General features: G+C 45.4%; 1 protein-coding gene across 2 annotated transcripts in view; it reads right to left on the bottom strand.

Annotated features, from left to right (window-relative positions):
• FERMT1 (FERM domain containing kindlin 1) overlaps positions 1-14,892 on the bottom strand; it is a 33,225-nt gene extending 18,333 nt beyond the window's left edge. Inside the window, exons 1-6 of one of the 2 annotated variants that reach the window (XM_070419932.1) lie at positions 14,738-14,892; positions 11,365-11,580; positions 9,748-9,981; positions 6,010-6,156; positions 4,521-4,734; positions 1,473-1,575 (exon numbers count right to left, since the gene is read on the bottom strand). In XM_070419932.1, coding sequence (XP_070276033.1) covers positions 1,473-1,575; positions 4,521-4,734; positions 6,010-6,156; positions 9,748-9,981; positions 11,365-11,515 — 849 coding nt within the window. In that variant the 5' untranslated portion in view covers positions 11,516-11,580; positions 14,738-14,892. Of the gene's footprint in view, positions 1-1,472; positions 1,576-4,520; positions 4,735-6,009; positions 6,157-9,747; positions 9,982-11,364; positions 11,581-13,969; positions 14,253-14,737 lie in introns of those variants that run through there. The other variant, XM_070419933.1, reaches the window with a different exon arrangement.
• Between the last annotated feature and the right edge of the window lie 5,198 nt (positions 14,893-20,090).

Genomic DNA, 20,090 nt, shown 5'->3' with positions numbered 1-20,090 from the left:
GAAAAATCTTTAAAAAACAATTAAAAAATGGTTAAAATGGCAATTGTTATGTATGTTTTACCACAATAAAAAGAAGTAAAAAAAACCCAAAAAACAAAACCCAAACCTGCACATGAATGTTCTTAGCAGCATTATTCATAATAACCCCCAAGTAGAATCATTCCAAATGTCCATCAACTGATGAATAGATAAATAAAATGTGGCACATACATTCAATGGGATATTATTTGACAATAAAAAGAAACGAAATACCGGCTCATGGTACAATATGAATTGACCTTGAAAATATTATGCTTAACGAAAGAAACTAGTCACAAAGTACCACATATTATATAACCCCATTTATATGAAACGTCCAGGATAGGCAAATCCATAGGGACAGACGGAAGACTGACTGATGCTTGCCTAGGGCCGGGAGGTTGGGAGGGAAGGGAGAGCGGCTCCTAGTGGATAATGAGTTTCTTGTTAGGATGGTGAAGGTGTTCTGAAATGAGACGGTGGTGATGGTTGCACAACTCAGTGAATATGCGAAAAACCATTCATCTGTACCGAGTAAATGGGTGAAATCTATGGTATGTGAATTATATCTCAAAGGACTTATAAAAAATCTAAACATAACAACTAAACCTAGTAGGAGGAACCATGAAGAGAACACTTTTTGTAATCTTTGAATGAGGAAGGGCTGTTCATGGAGAAAATGACCGAGGGGAAGGCTGTGCCACAAGAGGCAGTGACACTGCTGTGGGTGAGAAAAGGGTCTGTGCGCAACAGGTGGCCTGAGGCAAGCCGGTGGAACACGTGTCCGGCAGCGAGTACATGGATAGAGCAACGCCAAACACCAAACTGGGCAGGAACAGTATGATGAACCGCCCTGTGCACTCAGAGAAGCAGTGACCCAGTTTCTATTTTCTACATTTTGGCCATTTATCTGCTGACTCACAACTGCACGAACGGGCAAATCAGGGCCAGGGAGAGGAATCAGTTGCCCAGTAAACTACAGGTGGGAGACACACACCTCAGATGGGACCTGGCGACTAGCCGGGTCTTCATTTACATAGATGACCCCTCTTTCTCATCGCCACCGTGGGGAGTCTGCTGTGCGCCATCATGGGGCCCTGGTTTATTCATGAGAACCTGCTCTTAACCTAGGTCCTGACAACGCCTCCTTCCCAAACCCTAAGCACTCTGGCTCCCTGAACACTCTCTTCTTGTTCCTGTGAATGGAGAGGGGAGCATGCGCCTGCTGGGCACGAAGACCCCCAGAGACTCCCACACAGTCGCGGCAGCTTACTAAGCTCCCTAGAACCCAAAAATGCAATTCAGGGAGCAGAAGGCATTTACTGATCTAACTCTGAAGAGGTAGCAGAAGATTACACACGTTAATCCTAACTTTGATGAGTAAATGACTCAGTTGTACACTTCCATGGATTCACATTTTAAAGAAGAGAGAGAATAGAGAAAGAGTATCTTACTTTGGGATTCAAGTCAAAGAAGGTGTAGTATTTAAATCGTAACAGCAGCTGCTCATCCTCCTGGATGCCCTGTTCCATGAGGGAACGCGAGGAGTCCAGCCAACTAGAAAACAGTGGGATGAGTTACAAAAGTTGATCAGTTTTATACATATATGTTACAGCATTATATAATACGTTTACATGTTATCTATGTTATATAATATGTTCTATGTAATACATGTACCATGTAATATATGTTATATATATTTACATTATATACACACATCTCCTTGAACAAAATCCGAGTAAGTAATGTGACCAAAAACCAGTCAGGGAGAGGACTTGAAACTAGCTTATATCTATATTTTATCTTACAGCTTTCCCAATGCTAGGTATGTGTGTGTATAGATATTTATATATAACTAGAGGCCTGGTGCACAAAAATTTGTGCACTCGGGGGGAGAAGGGGGGTTCCTCAGCCTGGCCTGTGCCCTCTCGCAGTCTGGGAATCCTCGGGAGATAACAAGCTGCTGGCTTAGGCCTGCTCCCGGGTGGCAGAGGGCAGGCCCAATCCCTAGGTGCAGCCCCTGGTCAGGCTCAGAGCAGGGCCGATTGGGGGGTTGGGGAGCTCCCCCCTGTCACACTCAGGGCAGGGCCAATGGGGAGGTTATGGCTCTACCCTGTCACACACAGATCAAGGCCCGTGGAGGGGGATTGGGGTGCCACCCTCTATCACCCACAGAGCAGGGTCGATCAGGGGGTTGGGGCGCCGCCACTGTCACACTCAGGGCAGGGCCGATGGAGAGGTTATGGCTCTACACTGTCACACACAGAGCAGGGCCCGTGGGGGGGAGGGGTTGGGGCGCCGCACCCTGTCAAACACAGAGCTGCAGGGCGATCAGGGGATTGGGGAGCTTCCCCCTATCAGGCACAGAGCAGGGCTGATCAGGGGGTTGGGGCACCTTCCCCTGTCACGAACAGAGCAGGGCAGATAGGGAGGTTATGGCCCCGCCCCCTGTCACACACAGAGCCGCAGGGCGATCAGGGGGTTTGGGCGCTGCCTCCTGTCATGCTGATCCCTGTGCCGGGAGCCTTGCGGCTCCACTGATCCCGGTGCTGGGAGGCATATTACCCTTTTACTATATAGAATAGAGGCCTGGTGCACCGGTGGGGGCCAGCTGGTTTGCCCTGAAGGGTGTCCTGGATCAGGGTGGGGGTCCCCACTGGGGTGCCTGGCCAGTCTGGCTGAGGGGCTGAGGGCCGTTTTCAGGCTGGGGGGTGACTGAAGCTCCTAACTGCTCCTTTTTTTCTTTTTTCTTTTTCTATTCTGGGCCAGCTTTAGCTCTGAGGCCTCGGCTCTGGCCTTTACCTTCTGTATTTGATACAATGTTGCGGTCCAGCTGGCTGAAGCCCGGCTGACTGACAGCCGGTTTCTAGGGTTTTGTTTAGCTTCTATATTTGCAACATAGTTGCTTAGAGTTGCAGCTGAGAGGCCGGCAACTCAGGCAGGGAATGTTGGAGTCTGCCATCACTGGAGCAAGCAAGCCTCCCTGTTAGCTTCAGTGCATGGCTGCTGGCCGTCATCTTGGCTGACAGTTAATTTGCATAAGGATATGCTGATTAGCCAATGGGAAGGGTAGCGGTCATACGCTAATTACCATGTTTCTCTTTTATTAGCGTAGATTTATTTATTTTTCTCATTGACACTTTAAAGTAACCCAGTGAAGAAGCCAGAGCAGTTTTTATTTTCTCAGTTTTATAGATCTTAAAACAGAGTCTCAGTGACTCTGTTTATGCTTAAGGTCCTGTACCTCGTGGTGGAGCCAGAATGAGAATCTGCACTTGCTGACTGCCCGCATAGCCTCTCCCCTACACCGGGTGACTGCCCGCACAGCCTCTCCCCTACACTAGGTGGTCCGACCCAAAACTGGCTCTATCTTATTGTCTAGAACTTTCTATAATTACAACAACATTCTGTATGGCCCTGTCCAATAGAGTAGCCACTAGCCACATGTGGCTACTGAAGATTTACATGTGGCTGGTGCCACATTTCCATTTTAATTAAATTCAAATTTAGATGTAACTATTCACATGTGCTAGTGGCTCCTATACTGGATAGTTTAGTCCTAAGGTTGACAAAACACACACACTGGGTAATGGTGAGAGGTGGAGGGATGGAGATTAAACAGTAACCACAAGACCAGGTGGGCATGAATGCCAGCCAGAAACACTGAATGAAAATGGCTTGAACTTCTATTAAATTAGCCCCCAAGATGCAATCTCCATCCCCAAGGCCTTGGTCCAGTGGGAGAGACCAAGCCTCCTAATAAAGGAAGAGAGTGATGCTGGGCAAAGTATGAGAACAGAACTACAGAGAATTGACGATCTTGAATGCTGACATCTACGAAGGAGAGAGTGACTGGGCCGTAAAGGATGAGCAGGGCTAACTGGAGAGCAGGAGGGGAGGAGAGGCCTTGGGGGCACCATGGGGGCGGGGTACACAGTAGGACAGGAAGACAGTGCTGGGCCAGATATCACAGGGAGTGGAATGCTGCCCACAAGCTGACTTTATTTGGTGAACAGTGGGGAGTGAAAAGAGCCAGTGGTCTGAGAAATAGTTTGAGTGTGTCTTCTGAGCCCGCTTGAGGCAAAGCGGAAGGACTTGCTCTAGAACGGCTGCAGAGAGAAGTGGCATTCTACAAGACAGTGTGGGCAGGTGGGCCACCTTGGGTCTCCCCCTGGCCCATGGGTTCCAACCCACTTATGAACTGCTCGACCTCCCATAAAATACACTTTGCACACCGCAAGGGGAAAGAATTCCTATTCGCATATGGTAAACCATTGGGTTACCCCAACACATAAGGGACGTCACACTTTATATGTATTGAAATGACCAAAGGCCTTGTTTTTTCCTTTTTGTTGCTATAATCAGTCCTGACTTTTGCTAGCAGTGTGCAATCCCCAGGCACCCTAATTTAAAAAATAAACAACCTCTCCCCATCTCTGTGGTATCTCTCTTGCTACATCAGTGTCAGTTCACAGAGAAGCAACATGGAGCCACATCCTTACCCTGCGTTAAGCTTGGTTTTATCGACCAGAGACCGAGACTGGTACATATCAGCCAGCGCCTCCGGTGACTGCGGGGGTTGGCTGAATGCGAGGATGTTGCAGTTTTGTTCGGTCAAAGGGCTGTCACTGAACCACGTCATGGTGGATGACACCGGCGTTCCGTTGACGGGGTCATACGTGGGAGTCATGGTTTTACTGTACAAGCCAGGACTTACTGTAAGGCAAAGGGGAACACACACTAGGATATGAGATTCAGGGAGTGGAAATCTCTGGAAAAACAAGTACAGATTGCTGACACTGAAATGGATTTTGAATTTAAATAGTTGTAACATTTAAAATAATCAGAGGAGTCATGCCTGATGCGGGAGGAGTTATACACGGGTAAAGCTCTTGCCTGAATGTTTAGCTACTGAAAACTTGGGAACTGACAGGCTATAAAAGCTCCCACAGTCAACCCATACAAGTGTGGGAGACTATGTCCTTCTCAACAATTCAAAATGCCTCTGCTTTAGCTGTGAGTTTTCACGCTCTTAGAGAACCAGAGATCTCACAGAATGTATGTACAGACTATATTTTGGGCAAATTCTTTAAAGAAATAGCAGTACTTGCCAATTTTAAGAACCCAGCTAATAATGGTTTATACATCGGCTGCCTTTACTTTGCATATGAAAAGTGCAAATAATTCCTTTCATTCTTTGCACTGGAATATACTATGCAAGAAAACCCGCAAACTTTGCAAACAAGCTAGCTTTTTATATTCTTATATAACAAGAAAAGAATGAAGCCTTTCTAGAATTTTTACCTGTTCTCCTGTTACATGTCCAGTGCAAAATTTAAATGGAATTCATACAAGAGTCACAGGAAGACTGAACCAGGAAAACAGAAGTATATTTGAGTGATCCAAATAATCTGTTTCCTCCCTCAAATTCACAGCCAGTTCTATTAAGGTTTCTAATTCATCAGAAACATAATACATGCAATTAACATAATGAGCTATAAAGCATATCTTGTCAAAAAAATTCTGTTAGTTCTAGAACTAATTGGATATCCTTTCCTCATCATAGGACTCTTGCAATTTTAACCCTTCTTTGTTTGGGGGAGAAAGAAGAAGGGAGGGACAAGAGGAAAGACAGAGCAGAGGGGAGGAGAGTTCCGAGGATTTAAAAATTGAGGTAACTCTTGCTCTGGCCAGGTTGCTCAGTGGTTAGAGTTGGCTTGAGGACCAAAGGGTCTCAGGTTCAATTCCCGGGGCATGAGTGGGAGGCAACCAATCAATGTGTCTCTCTCCCATCGATGTTTCTCTCTCACTCTGTTTCTTTCTCTCTTTTCCTCTTTCCCTCCCTCTTTCCTCCGTCCCTTCCACTATGTCTAAAAATTAATGAAAAAAATAATCTTGGGTGAGGATTAAAAAAAACAAAACAAAAAAACTTAAGAAACTCTCGGCTTTAAGAATGAATTAAAACAACAAAGCACCTGTCACAATTCTTACCTGGTGGCCCAGAAATTGTTGGAGAACTCTCCAGGTTTAAAATGTCTTCAATTAAGGGCTCCTTATTATTCTTGTCTTTCTTCTTCTTCTTTTTAAAATAGTCGCTAGAAGGCTTTAACAAGGAAAGTTCTTCTGGTCTTCTAATATCTAATAAATAAGTATAAAAAACAAAGAAGAAAAACTGAAAAGTTAAAATAAAATAAAAATTCCTGTTGGGCATTTGAAACCATTTCTTAGGAAATTCCGGAGAAGTAATAGAACTAGATTGCACTACTTTTTAAAGAAACAGAGGGGAATAAGACCTCCGCTCCCCATCAATAAGGGTGTAGGGAGGTCAAATAGTGGAGGGAGATTTAGTCTAGTAAAATTTCTATTTTGTTTTTTGATTTATTGTGAAAATATTTCAAATGTATCTAAAGCAAAGGGAATAGTATAATGGCCCATCCATGGACTCATCACCCAGCCTCAACCAAATTTTGCTATTCTTATGCCACCTACTTACTACCAATTTCCCCTCCCTCTTTCCTCCCTTTCTTTCTCCCTTCTGCCCGCCCCCTTACCTTTTTTATTCAGTTTTTTAATCAACAGCCAAGGGCCCCACCTTTTTCTTCATGGACCACAGATCCAGAGAGCCCTTTTCTTACATGATGCCCAGCTGCTACTTTCATCCCTGTGGCAGACATCGTTGGCGCCTGCCCGCCTCTTCTTGGCCTCACCCTTTCAGTGCACTCCGACTTGACTACCAACGGCAGCTAGGACATGTGTCTGTCTGCCCACGGGCTTGCTCTGAACCCTGGAGTCTACTCTGCCCAGATACAGCGCAACCGGCCACACGAGTTCAGAGAATGAATGCTCTCCAAGAGCAGCCCCGGTGACTGATGAGTGGCGTATTAACACCCAGCTCCCTCGGCCCTTGGGTGGGATGGCTCTGAGGCATGTCTCTGCTCTGGGACAATCTCTTATTGGTGGCCTTCTCTGCCCAGTCTCACGTCTCCATTCGTTATCAGTTGTTTCCCGGCATTACCCCCCTCCCCCAAATAAATACATATTTGCACTGGAATCCTTATATCAGGGTCTGCTTCTGGAGAACTGAAGATTATCCCCATCTTCCTCTATTAATGAAATACATTTAGCATTGCCATTAACCGCACTGAGCTGCTATGATCCCAGGGAAAAGCCAGGGAATGTGGATGTTAGTCTCTGGGCTAGAATCAGAGGTGAATGAACTGATTCCTCCCACTTCTCAGCTCAAATACTGCTTTGTGCGAAGACTGAGGCTGGTAGTTCAGCTCGATTCTCTCCCCAGTAACCAAGGATGTCTGATCATCAGGTTGCAGCAGGCACCTGTGACCACTTCAAATGCATAATTTATACACAAAACCTAGAGATGAATCAAGATGTCCAGTGTGGTAAACATTAGAAACAAAACATAACACCAAAACAAAACAAACAAAACCCTATCTCCAAGCCTAACATTTGCCTTTCCTTTTCCTTGAGGAAAAACCCATAGTTTTGGTGAATTTGATCTACCTTCTATTGATCAGATAGAAAGAGATTAGTAGAAATGCCAGTTGGGCCTTTTAGAACTGCCATGAAGATAGATAATCTGGAAAAGAGAAGGACATCTGACTGCTTCTATTTACTTCAAAACCTCAAGTGTTTGGTTCCAGGTATGATGTGTGCTTCCAGTCTACTGCGACATTTGATGTAATTCAATCATTTATTAAGTCCCACAAAAAAGAAATGGTTTTCCAATCTTCATGAGAATGTTACTGAAATCAGGGTGCCTGGTGTTTGCCACTTGCTCACCAAGCAGCAGGGACACTTTGGAATTTACATTCCATAATGGGAGGTTCTGTTCACTTGTCACTCACGTTATTAAACAGCTAATGCATGCAGGCATTGTGCTGGGCATGCTCAAAAAAAAAAAAAAAAAGGTTTCTCTCTTCACCCTGTTAAATACATACCAGCCTCCAATGCCCAATACTGGCATTCCCAAGCCTATATATACTATTATACTTTTTCCTTTTGCCCTACTATCTCCTTTCAACATCTTAGTTTTTACATTTATTACTAATTTTCTGTCTCTGTACACTGGAATGTAAGCTTCAGGAGGGAAAAGATTTGGGCTAGTTTTTATGACTAACATACCCTTAGTATTCACCACAATGCTTGCCTGATCCTATATTACAAAAGGCCAGAGGCCATAAGCGTCACGACTGGAAGGACTGCTGGACCAGATGGGGAACCACAGGGAACTGGGTGGGTGGTGGCAGTGGCCGGAGCAAAGCAGCCCAGGTCCCGGGTGCCTGGCAGTGGCAGCTGGAATGAAGCAGCCCCGGTCCTGGGTGCCTGGCGGTGGCCGGAGCAAAGCAGCCCAGACCTTGGTGCCTGGCGGTGGCCGGAGCAAAGCAACCCCGGTCCTGGGTGCCTGGCGGTGGCCGGAGCAAAGCAGCCCTGGTCCTGGGTGCCTGGCGGTGGCCGGAGCAAAGCAGCCCAGGTTTCAGGTGCCAGAGGGAAGCCGGTGCCAGTAGCTGGGGGAAGGAAGGCCTACTCTTGCACGAATCTTTATGCATCGGGCCTCTAGTTAATACATGTTTGTTGAAGGAATGAGTGAGCAGTTTATAACTTCATGGGGAAGATAGATCTTAGCCTTGGGACCAAAGAATTTACCTACACACTTTCAAAATAATCTCTTTATATAAAACCCTAAGTGACCGGTCAGCCGCTTGACCGTTTGACCGGTTGCTATGATGTGCACTGACCACCACCAGGGGGCAGACACTCAATGAAGGAGCTGCCCCTTGGTTGTCAGTGTGTTCCCACAGTGGGAGCGCCACTCAGCTGATGGGTGCCAGATGCCGGGCTCATAGCTGGTGAGCACAGCTGCAGTGGTGCAAGCCTTTCCTGCCTCTGCGGCAGCGGCAGCAGGTGCAGTGGGGCCGGGATGAGTGGGAGTGGCGTGGTGCCGGCCCGGGTTCGGGCTCCTCCCTGGCCACTTGCCACTTCGCTCACTACTACATCCCTCGGAGGATGTCGGACTGCCAGAACAGGCCGAAACCGGAGGGGTCCCAGATTGCGAGAGGGCACAGGCCAGGCTGAGGGACACCAACGGTGCACGAATCTGTGCACCGGGTCTCTAGTATAAAATAAGAACACCCTCACAAGGCAGGGTTTGCTCCCACTAAGGAAGTCCCACAAAAAAAAAAGAAAGGGTTTGGGTGATGCTGTCCTTAATGGCTGTTTAACTTATGGGATGGTATCAATTCGTTCCATTCCATAATTAAGTGTACTTTTCTGTGTAGGATTTTTGTGGATAGGGCTATTGGAGCCAAGTGTAAGAGAAGCAATGAAGACATTACTCCACCATTCTCTCAAAACTAATAAAGATGCATTGGCTCCAAGGTGATAATGACTTAATGGAACTCTTTTTTTGGATTGTTTTAAATATAATGATGATTTACTATGGCTAAGAGAAATGAATTTGGGGGATTGTAATGGGCTTGTTTCTTCTGAGTATACATCTCTTTTGAAGCAGTTTTAAGCTTTGTGGAAATGAATCTGAAGTATCTCAGTAATGTCCCGTTTGGATTAGCGCCACTTCAATGGCTTCAGTCCGCGGAATTGGGTTTGAAAAGTGTGCTTCCTAAGGAGCATGTACTCAGGGAGCACACAGCATTTTCCTGCCCTCCTTTGCCAAAGGTCCAAAGGGCACAGGGGCCCCTCTGGGGTACTCACTCAGGGCTTTGCAGATATCACTGACAGCTTTGAACACCACAGCAGAGAAGCTGACTCGCAATCGCACCGTCTTCACGTTCGGCAGGCGGAGGCGAAGCATTTTATGCTGAGGGGTGAAGACAAGCTTTGCATCTGCCTGGACTCCACATTTGTCCAGGGTCCAGTGTGTTTTCAGGAGCCAGCAACGCTTTTGTTCCCACCAAAGGGCAAAGTCTGACCAGTCTTGGGCTATGTCTGCAAAAATAGAAAACACAGTGAAGTACAGCGAGAGGGAGGGCACGCCAGTCAATCCCATCGTGCGCAAAAATGCAAACAAAGGGCCGCTCTTCAGCACCCCATCTCCTGGTACAAGCCAAGGCTCAACGATTTTTGGCTTCTCTTCAAAGAGTCTAAGGCGGGAGAGGTAGAAAACAGACTGAATCTTACCATCACTGATACTTCAATGCTGCGGAAGGAACAGACATACACAAATTCTGTTCATCTTGAAATGCTGAAGTTCTCTTCCTTCAGTCTCCCAGCGCCATGGTCCTTCCTGGGAAGACCAGGAGCGCTCTGCTTTGTTTAATCAGGATAATTTCTCCACTAGAAATGTATCCTTGCCCCCCTGGAGCACAAGGCGACATCCACAGCACCCAATCAGAGCCCGCACAGAAGTTCTATAAAGCTGACACGTCACCCTTCTCGGTAATGCCCAGCTCTTTTATCAGAACCATCATATCCCCAGTATCCAAAGTGTCTACACTGAAATCAGAGCTGAGTATTTTCTGAGAGTGAGCATCAACACGGAAACTGCCCGCTTCTTCAATGTTGGCATCAACGTTGAATCGTTTCCCTTCATCGATGTTGGAGGCAATAGTCAATCTTTTATTTTGCTAAATGAAGAGCCACCAGTGTTGTTATTTACTTTGAAAAAAGTAATTTCTCTCTCTTTCCCTCTCTCTTTTTAATCTAGTGGCTACCTTTGGTGGGGCAGTGACAAGGAGGGGTCAGGTACGGGACGGGGGTGGGGGAACAAGTAATGTTCTATTTCTTGACCTGGATGGTGGTTACATGACTTGGAAAATTCACTGGGCTTTCTTTCACTAGTGTCAATGAAGAGCCCACAACCATGGCCTTAGAAGATAGAAATAAATACAAGGCATACAGAACATTATTAAATTCTAGGTTGATTGTGTTGACTCCTGAGGTGAAACTCTGACCCTGAAGATTTCTCTTTCTCTGTTTAAGAAGAGAGAGTAGCAAAGGGTGTGTATGTGTTAAAAGACAAATTAGCACCAAGCTGACTTTATCACTGAGCAATCAAGCACTAACAGGAGTCCAACACCTTCAAAAAAGCCTGCGGTCACCCTAGATGTCACCCGTAGAATGGGCCCATTCTTGTGGAAACAGAGCATTTTACCTACCAGGAAGCTTTGGTTTGTCACCAGGGACTCAAGTTTTTACAAGGGTTGTTAGGGGCCCCTTAGTTCTCTTCTTCTTGGGGGAAGGGTGATAGCTCTCTGGGCCATTACCAGATAAAGGATCAGAAAAACATAGGTGATCAGACAACTTAGATCAGCAGCGATGCAACAGAGAGGGTTTCAGATATAGAGACACCAGAACAAAACAGAAACTTACTGATCTGCTCTACTAACTTGAGCATCACCCCCCCAACGTGCAGGTCCCCGGACACTTGCAGGGTGATGTCTTTCTGCTTTTCTTCATCTGGATGGTCCACTCGGACCTCGAGATCCCAAGAAGCAGATGCAAAGTCACTGGCTGAGAGCATCGTGGCAAATGTGGGTGTCTGCTGCACCGAAGGGTGGACAGAGATCAGAACACGAGGAGGAGACCCTGCAGAGCAAAACGTTTTTACGTTTATTTTTTTATTTTATTTTGGCCTCATCTTGAAAAAAATCCGCGGCATTCTCAGTGCCCCAGATATTAAATCAGCACCTTAATTTTAAAGACAAGAAAGTATTATACAAGGGTCTCAAGCCTTCTAAATTTGTCTTTCATTTCTCCCAAGACCACTGGGCTTTTCATTTTCTGTGCCTGCCCAATGCGTCAACCTTCATTTTCCCTCTCTAGTGACTTTTCTTGATCTTCTCTGAACTATTCTAGCAGCAGGCAACAAATCATGGCAATCCTTGATGATACCTTTAAAAAGAATCCACTTTATTAAATACAGTGGGGCCTTGACTTACAAGTGTCCCGACTAACGAGTTTTTTGAGATACCAGCTGTCTCTCGGCTGATTTTTTGCATTGAGGGTTTCAATGTTAGAGTAATTTGAGTTAACGAGCTCCTTAACAGACCTCGGTCTCCGAACGAATTAAACTCGTAAGTCAAGGCCCCACTGTATAATTCGCATACAATAAAACACACAGATTTTAATAGACCAAGGGGGGAGTGTCATTGCATAAAACACACAGATTTTAAATGTACCATTGAATACATTCTGTTGTAGGCAAATTATACCTTAATAAAGCTGATTTTAAAAGAATGTCATTAAAATCTTTCTCTATCTGTAATATAATACATATGTATTATTATGTTCCTCCTATAAATATTAATGACATCTTCCAGTATGAAAATTCAAAAACTAAAAATATAGCAAAATAGTGTCTATTTCAGCTAAGCAGTATCAAAACAGAAACGTCTCAAGGGGGTAATAGGAACACTGGAATCCAGACTTGGCAGAACTTAAAATATTAGCTCTCTGTTAGTTTTAGGTATGTTTTTATTGATTTTAGGAGAGAAGGAGGGAGAGGGAGAGAGATAGAAACATCAATGATGAGAGAGAAACAATGATTAGCTGCCTCCTGCACATCCCTTACTGGGAATAGAGCCAGCAACCCAGGCATGTGCTCTGACCGGGAATCAAACCTATGACCTCTTGGTTCATGGGTTGACTGGCTCAACCACTGAGCCACACTGGCTGGGCTCTCTGTTACTTGTAAACAGAAAGCAAATGATAATATGTCTCCTGGCTATCTAAAGATTTTGAATCAAAATCAGTCATGTAAGTGATAACACATCTTTTTCACTTGGCTAGGTAAAGACAGCTTATGAGAAATCCATGTTTTCACAAGACCTATTAAAAAAACAAACACATTGGTGCACTCAAATTCCTAAGAAAGGGCTGATCAAATCGAAAGTGCCCATGAATTCCCCTCCAGATCTCATTAACATGCAGGTTCTATTCAGCAGGTCTCGGTGGACCCTGCATGTATAACGAACTCCATGTGATACCAGTCTGTGGCTCACACTTTTGAGTTGAAACAGCCCATTGAAACATTAGCTCCAGGGCTCAGTTCCTCCCTCCACCCACCCACATCCAGATCAAGCCAGGGACTATAGTGACTTCTGAGGAACACTATTTTTAATAATAAGCAATAATTAATCCACCAGGGTCATACCAGTTTGGTGTTTATTTGAAACTGTTCATAATTGTAAGCCTCAGAGTATCTCAAAATACACAAAATAGCTAAACATGCAATTCTGAATAGGCATAGGACAGATTTTATTTGTTTGAATTAATTCAAAAGTTCAGAAGTAGCTCCTGATTTTTTATGACAAGAAGGACACCAATGATGTAATAATGCTTGTTCCTTCCCGTGCACATACCTGCATCCGGAGACCCCTTGCTGGGGCAGCCGTGCCATGGGTATATCAGGCCTAACTACTCCCTTCCTCCTCATCAGCCTCAAGTATTGTTTATTATGTACTTACTGGGTGGTGTATTCTGTGTTAACTACTATTCTTGTGTTGTCTCCACCCTGTCAGCAATCCAATTTAGAAACGAGGAAACCCAGGATCAGAGAGGCTAGGCAACTTGCCGGAAAGCACACAGCAAGTTAGATGGTAGAGAGAGCACAGATGGAAATCTAGGTCTTTCTAACTTTAAACTCTTAACCACGACACAGGGACACATCCTTGATACTGTTGCAACACCAATATGAAATAAAACTCTTAAGAACACATGAGCTAAACTCTCCGTAGCCTTTACTAAGCATTTCTACTCATGTAAATCTTTCCCAGTGAGGAGACAATAAAGATATCACCTTCACAGACAAACTCCTAACAGGGCATTGAGCTGTTTGACCTTAACAGCTTTACAATTTCTCAAATGCTATGATTTGGAGTTTAGTTATTTAAAACGTTTTGTCCATAAAGAAAATAACCTGTCTTTGAAGGTGAGTCCATGAGCAATCATACATAAAGGTCTTTTCTTTCCTTACCTGGGCAATCAAAACACTTCTCCTTGAGGCAACAGATGGTGATTCCCTCACAACAAACCCAGGCTAAAATTAGACAATCTGGTTTTCCCACATTCCTACCCTATCTTTCCGCGCCTTCATTTTTATTGAATTTCTCATCTGCAGCAAGCTGCTACTTGTTGAGCAGAGCAGCGAACTTCAGCCGTGAAAGGGCATCTTAGAGGCCAGAACAAGAAGCAAGGCCACCAGCAGAAATGCCTGCCTGGGGTGAAGCCCGGCTGCCTACCTCCTCCTGTCCTTTCGAGAAAATGCAGGAACGAAAATGAGACAGAGGGACAGGGCGGTGAGCAGAAAAGAAGGAAATAAGGAAGGCAGACAGACCAGAAAACGAGACAAAGGATGATAGATTGATCATTAGACAGACAGACGATAGATCGATAGGGAAAGAGCCTCTCTGCTTCTTCCTCTGGAAGATCACAGGGTGCGTTTCAGAAGGCCAGTCTTTTGTCAGTTCTGCAGGGTCCGGGGTCCCGAGTGGATAGTGGGTGGATGGAAACCCGCCCCTTACCCCCCATGCAGGCAGCACCCACGGCGGGACAGTTTACTTGGCGTGGCGCGCTGCGCAAGGCTGCAGAAGGTTGCCAATCGCCTAGGGCGTTCTTTTTAATTCAACAGCCATTTAAGTGAAAGCGAGCTGGAGAGAGTCAGGGGGCAGGGGTCGGGGCCCACCTAAGCCTCCGCTCCCTACCGATCTTCCGCCCTCTCTAGCCCTAGCCCCTCGGCACCCACCTTCTTTCTCGGAGCCCGCGGCGTGCAGCCTCGCAGACCTGCACGTGGAGGGTTGCGCCCCTAGAGGCCAGGACGGAGGCCACCCAGGCGGAGTCGGGGGCGGGCTCCGGGGGCTCACGGTGGCGGCTGCAGCTCGGCTGGGCTGCGGCGGGCGAGGGAGGCTCGTGGACGCCGGGCGAGGATGCACGGGACCTCCCGCCGAGGCGCGGTGCCCGCCCCCAGCCGGACGCGGACGCGGACGCGGCGAGCCCGGTGCACAGTTCCCGCCCCGCGGCCTCAGGGCACTGCGGCCAGCGCCCGGCTCGGCAGGCGAGGGCACGCTCGGCGCCGGGCCTGCTGGGTCTCGCTCCGGGGAGAGGAGGCGCGCTCCGCAGCCTTTTTAAGGGCAAAGGGTGGTCCAAGGGCTGCTACGCGGCCGGGGCGGGGGGGGTGTGGGGGGGGGGGCGCGAGGGTGTGGGGATCAGGGGAACCTGGGACACACGCTCACTGCTTGCTCCGATCTTGCTACCTGAGAGCGCCTTCAGTTTTCCCGGTTCCCCAGGCGCCCTCCGGACGAGCACAGGTTATTAAAGCCCGACTCCTTTTCCCCTGCCCTCCAGGTACAGCCATGGCTCACACTCGGGAACGCCCCGGCCCGGAGACTCCCAGCTCCGGGCTAGAAATTCCCCTTGACAGAGCCTGGAGGCTCTTGATCGCCCGGTGGGAGAAACGAAAGCGGTCCGTCTCTGAGTAAGAGGGTGATGTAACCCCCCGAGGAGGGTGAGGCGCCCAGAATACGCACCATGGAAGACCCCGGGCACCCTAAGGGCACGCCCCACGCGGAAGTCTGGGGTGGCTCACCCCAGATTCACCACCCAGCCCGGCTGGCCACCTTCCTGTCGGATTCACTTCCCAAGGGAGCGGTGAAGGGTGGGTGACCTCGGGGAATTTACACAACCTCTCCACGCCTTCTTCGTTCATATTACACACATTTGTCGAGTGTTTATTTTGGGCCAGGCCTTGAGCTGAGCTCAGAGGATACACTGTTTACAAAGCTGACATGGAAATGACAGTGAACTCATCTGTAAAATGGGCGGAGGGATGGACGACGGAGAATTTCATGCAGCATAACACAGGCTTTAGCGATTCACATCAAGTACATACAGCCTGCGACAACGTAAATACGAATTTAAAATGTGGTGGAATTTAGAATTGGAATCCTTATTTTTGCTTGTACATCATCATATTTAGTCATTGTTGTAGTTTTGAAAGTATTTTACAAGGTCATTTGAACACTTGTCAGCACATAATGAAAATCTTAGAACTGAATTTCCTAATTTGGTGGAAAATTCTCAACTCTGGGAATGGGGTCAATTGTCATCTGGTCCCACAACTGTCATCTGGTCCCAGTCTTTACATGCCCAACATCGACGTAACAAATACGCTCTTATCCTGAGCATAAAGAGTCTAAAGGTTTACTTTCTGGAGACTGCTCATGGCTGAATGGAACATGGACTGTCTTCAAGATCTTATGTGTGGTCTTGAAGTAGTAATGGCTTTATTTACATCAAATTGGTTTCTCATTTTAGTTGAAAATATCTGGGTTGTGCTAAAGAATTTAACTGGTTTTAAGTTTTTGCTTGGCCGAAGTTTTTAAAAAGCTTTTAATTGAAATAGTATATATATATTTATTATATATTATACATTTATTATATATAATTATATATGTGAAAGAGCACATATGAATATACAGCTGATGAATTTTCGTATAATGAACAAATTTGTGTATTGTTTTTAAAGTGTTTAATTGAAATATATGTATTCATTATATAGTATACTAGAGGTCCAGTGCATGAAATTCGTGCACAGGAGGGAGAGTCCCTCAGCCCAGCCTGCACCCTCTTTCAATCTGGGACCCCTTAGGGGATGTCCAGCAGTCAGACATCCCTCTCAAAATCTGGGACTGCTGGCTTCTAATTGCTCGCCTGCCTGCCTGATCACCCCTAACCACTCTGCCTGCCTGCCTCATCGCCCCTAACCCCTTGCCTGCCTGCCTGTCTCATCGCCCCTAACTGCTGGCCTGCCTGCCTCATCGCCCCTAATCGCCTCTACCTCAGCCCCTGCCACCACGGCTTTGTCCAGAAGGTTGTCTGGAATGATGTCCGAAAGGTCATTTGGCTGTCTGGTCTAATTAGCATAATTTGCTTTTATTATTATAGATATTTATTTATGAAAGAGCACAAATCATGAATATACAGCTGATGAATTTTCACAAACTGTGTATTGAGTATCCAGATCAAGACACAGGACATTACCAGTCCCCAGAAGTCTCCTAGCTCCTCTTCCAGTTACTGCCAACCCCCACCAAGAGTAACCATCATCTTGACTTCTAACTCCCTAAAAGGGTTTTGCCAGTCTTTGTGCCATATATAAATGCAGTCGGATGATGTGTACTATTTTGCGTCTGGTTTCTTTTGTTCAACGTTATGTTTTTGAGTTTCATCCATATTGTGTGTTCTTGGATTTTTTTTTTTTAAACTTACTACCTGTGAAACAGGTACAACCCACCCATTTCCTAAGGTGCCAGGTTAGAAGTGGATTAAGAAGTGTATTCTGGACTTCAAAATTTCATATATACATAAACAAGCCATCCTCATCTTTTCTTCCTTTTAAAAAACAAGTACAACCAACACTTTGAGTCAGTTATTTAATCTACACATATAAATCAAACAATGAATTAGCTTATTTATTCATTCAGCTATTATGTTCCTGTGAAATAGACACCATAATATGCACTGAAAATACTCAGATGAACTAGCACAGAGTTTATCTTCAGGTCATAACTCTGATGCTGCGGAACTCAGAGGAGGGCCATCTTCCTGCAGGTGTGCGGAGTGGTGAGGAGTATGACAAAAGATTAAAAAAAATAAACCTTATTTATTTATTTATTTATTTATTTGGAGGAGGGGAGAGGGATAGAGAAATAGAAACATTGATGGAAGAGGAACATGATTGATTGGCTGCCTCCTGCACACACCCCTACTGGGGATTGAGCCCACAACCTGGGTATGTGCCCTAACCCAAATCAAACCAGTGACCTCTTGGTTCCTGGGTCGATGCTCAACTGCTGGCCCACACCAGCAGGGCAAGGAGGTGATTTTTGAGATGGAATTTGAAGCGTTGGCGTAGAGCTTGATAGTTGCCTGTAACAACCTGTAGAAAACTGTTACGTATTTTTTAGTTAGCAGATAGTTACTGCGTCTCAGTTAGCAGAGGTGGAGGATAAAGAGGAGCTATATCTCTTGACCTCAAAGTTTTACATGTGCAAATATTAAAACAATAACTATTATCAGATACCCATATCCTGAAAAACTGACTTGATGGTATCCTCAGAAGATAAGTTAGTCATGTTTGCATTATCATATGGGATGTGAGTAGACTGGGCTGGACAAGAGATATGGCCATGTTCTTTATTCACTGGACAGAAAGGGGAAATAGACAAGTAGAGGGACTGAAAGTCCCAGTTACTTTAACTTGTTAAACACAAGCGACTTCCTTCCTATAACACCTTCCACTTCCACTGGACGCACCCTCAGAATTTAAAAAATTCTACGTTAGAATGAAAAAGCTTCTGGGAGGAGAAAAGAGGAGGAGTTTTTTTTTTTTTTAATTGATGTTATTATTTGATAAAGCAGCATTATTTGATGTAAGTTTTTAAATTGAGTATTTAGCTTATAAACATACTGAAAGTCTGGCAAGTAAGAAATGGCAACACTTGGATTTATGGAGAACATGTTGCGTTCAGTGCAAAGAAGCAGAATGTGCCTATTATAGCTACACCCTCCTTTCCAGCTGGGTGGATAACAAGCACTTTCTATGCCCAGGCAAGTTCTATAATTTTCTGCTTGCGAGGGTGGAGAGGGTGTGTCCTATGTATCTATCCGCACTAGATGAAGAAGGGTGAGGAAGAGCAAAGAAAAGTAAGAAGGCCTTGCTGGAGGCCATGGTGCTGGAGTCTCTGTTGAGAATGAGTGGAGCAAGAAAAATGGTCCCTCTCTCCCCCCTTTCTCTCTCCTTCCTTTGCATCCATCTCCATCAAAGGGCACAAAGGATTATACCTGATATAGGATATATACACTGACAAGTCTCCCACCTCTCTTGATTATAAAGTTTCCTTTCTTGGACAAAGCTGTCACCAGTTTCCTCTGGAACCTCCGAGAGGTAGTTTATGCATATAGGCTAATTATGCAGGTGATAGTATTTTATAGATACTGTTTTGTCTTTCACTTTTCTCATTTTAAAATATCTTGGCAATTGTAGTGGATGTCAGTCATATTTGTGGCTTCCTACTATCCTTGGAAAGTCCCAGTCTGAAATCAGAACTCCAATTCCCAAGATTTCTTATAGCCAGGACACGGGCCTACCTCCTAGACTTTGTCGCTCAGATACACTCAGGCACAGCTTTAATTTGCAAGGGAACAAAATGTGGAGAGAGGATGTACTTGAAGTTTCTATTCAATAATCATAGGCAAGAATCACTGATGAATTTTAAAATTAGTGAGTAAAAATATGATGAGAAAAAGCATATTTGTAGCCTCAAAATATCTCCCTGCAAAGTATTTGTCAATTACACAGGGAAAGATAGTAACATGAGAGTGGAGAAAAATGCAGATATCACCTTAATCAAGTGATCAAAATGAACATACATCATCTGGAATAATGCATATCGACTTCACACACCTCCTGATATGATGCACTGAGAAGGGCAATAGCATCACTTCCATGTTGTTCCTGCCCAAATTACATAAACCTCAATTTAATTGTAAGAAAGTAGCAGACAAATCTATATTGGAGAACATCCTATATAATAAAAGCCTAATATGCTAAGTGTCCGACTGATCGTTTGACTGTTCAACCAGTCGCTATGATGCACACTGACCACCAGGGGTCAGACACTGACTGGTAGGTTAGCTTGCTGCTGGGGTTTGGCCTATCAGGACTGGGCGAGACGAGCCCAACATGCCCTGGAGCCCTACTGTGGTCCCTCCCCAGCCTCTAAAGTATTTCTTCTAATTAATTTCCTTTCAATGTGCACGAATCCGTGCACCGGGTCTCTAGTTCTACAAAATAAATTGCTAATACTCGTCTGAAGTGTCAAGGTCATGAGAGACAGAAAAACTGAGGTACTGTCTCAGATCAGAGGAGACTAAAGAGACATGACAACTAAATGCCATGTGAGATCCTGGACTGAATACTGGAACAGAGAAAGGACTTCAGTGGGAAAGCCTGTGAAATTTGAATAAGGCAGTAAATTAGTTAACAGTATTGTATTAACACTAATTTCCTGGTTTCTATCATTGTATTGTGGTTATGT

Source organism: Myotis yumanensis, unplaced genomic scaffold (genome assembly GCF_028538775.1).
Source record: "Myotis yumanensis isolate MYYU_CA2020_CCGP unplaced genomic scaffold, mMyoYum1.0.hap1 SCAF_7, whole genome shotgun sequence".
In the NCBI taxonomy this organism is placed as follows: domain Eukaryota; kingdom Metazoa; phylum Chordata; class Mammalia; order Chiroptera; family Vespertilionidae; genus Myotis; species Myotis yumanensis.
The sequence above is the reverse complement of the archived record's forward strand: the minus strand, read 5'-3'. Positions and strand labels throughout refer to the sequence as shown.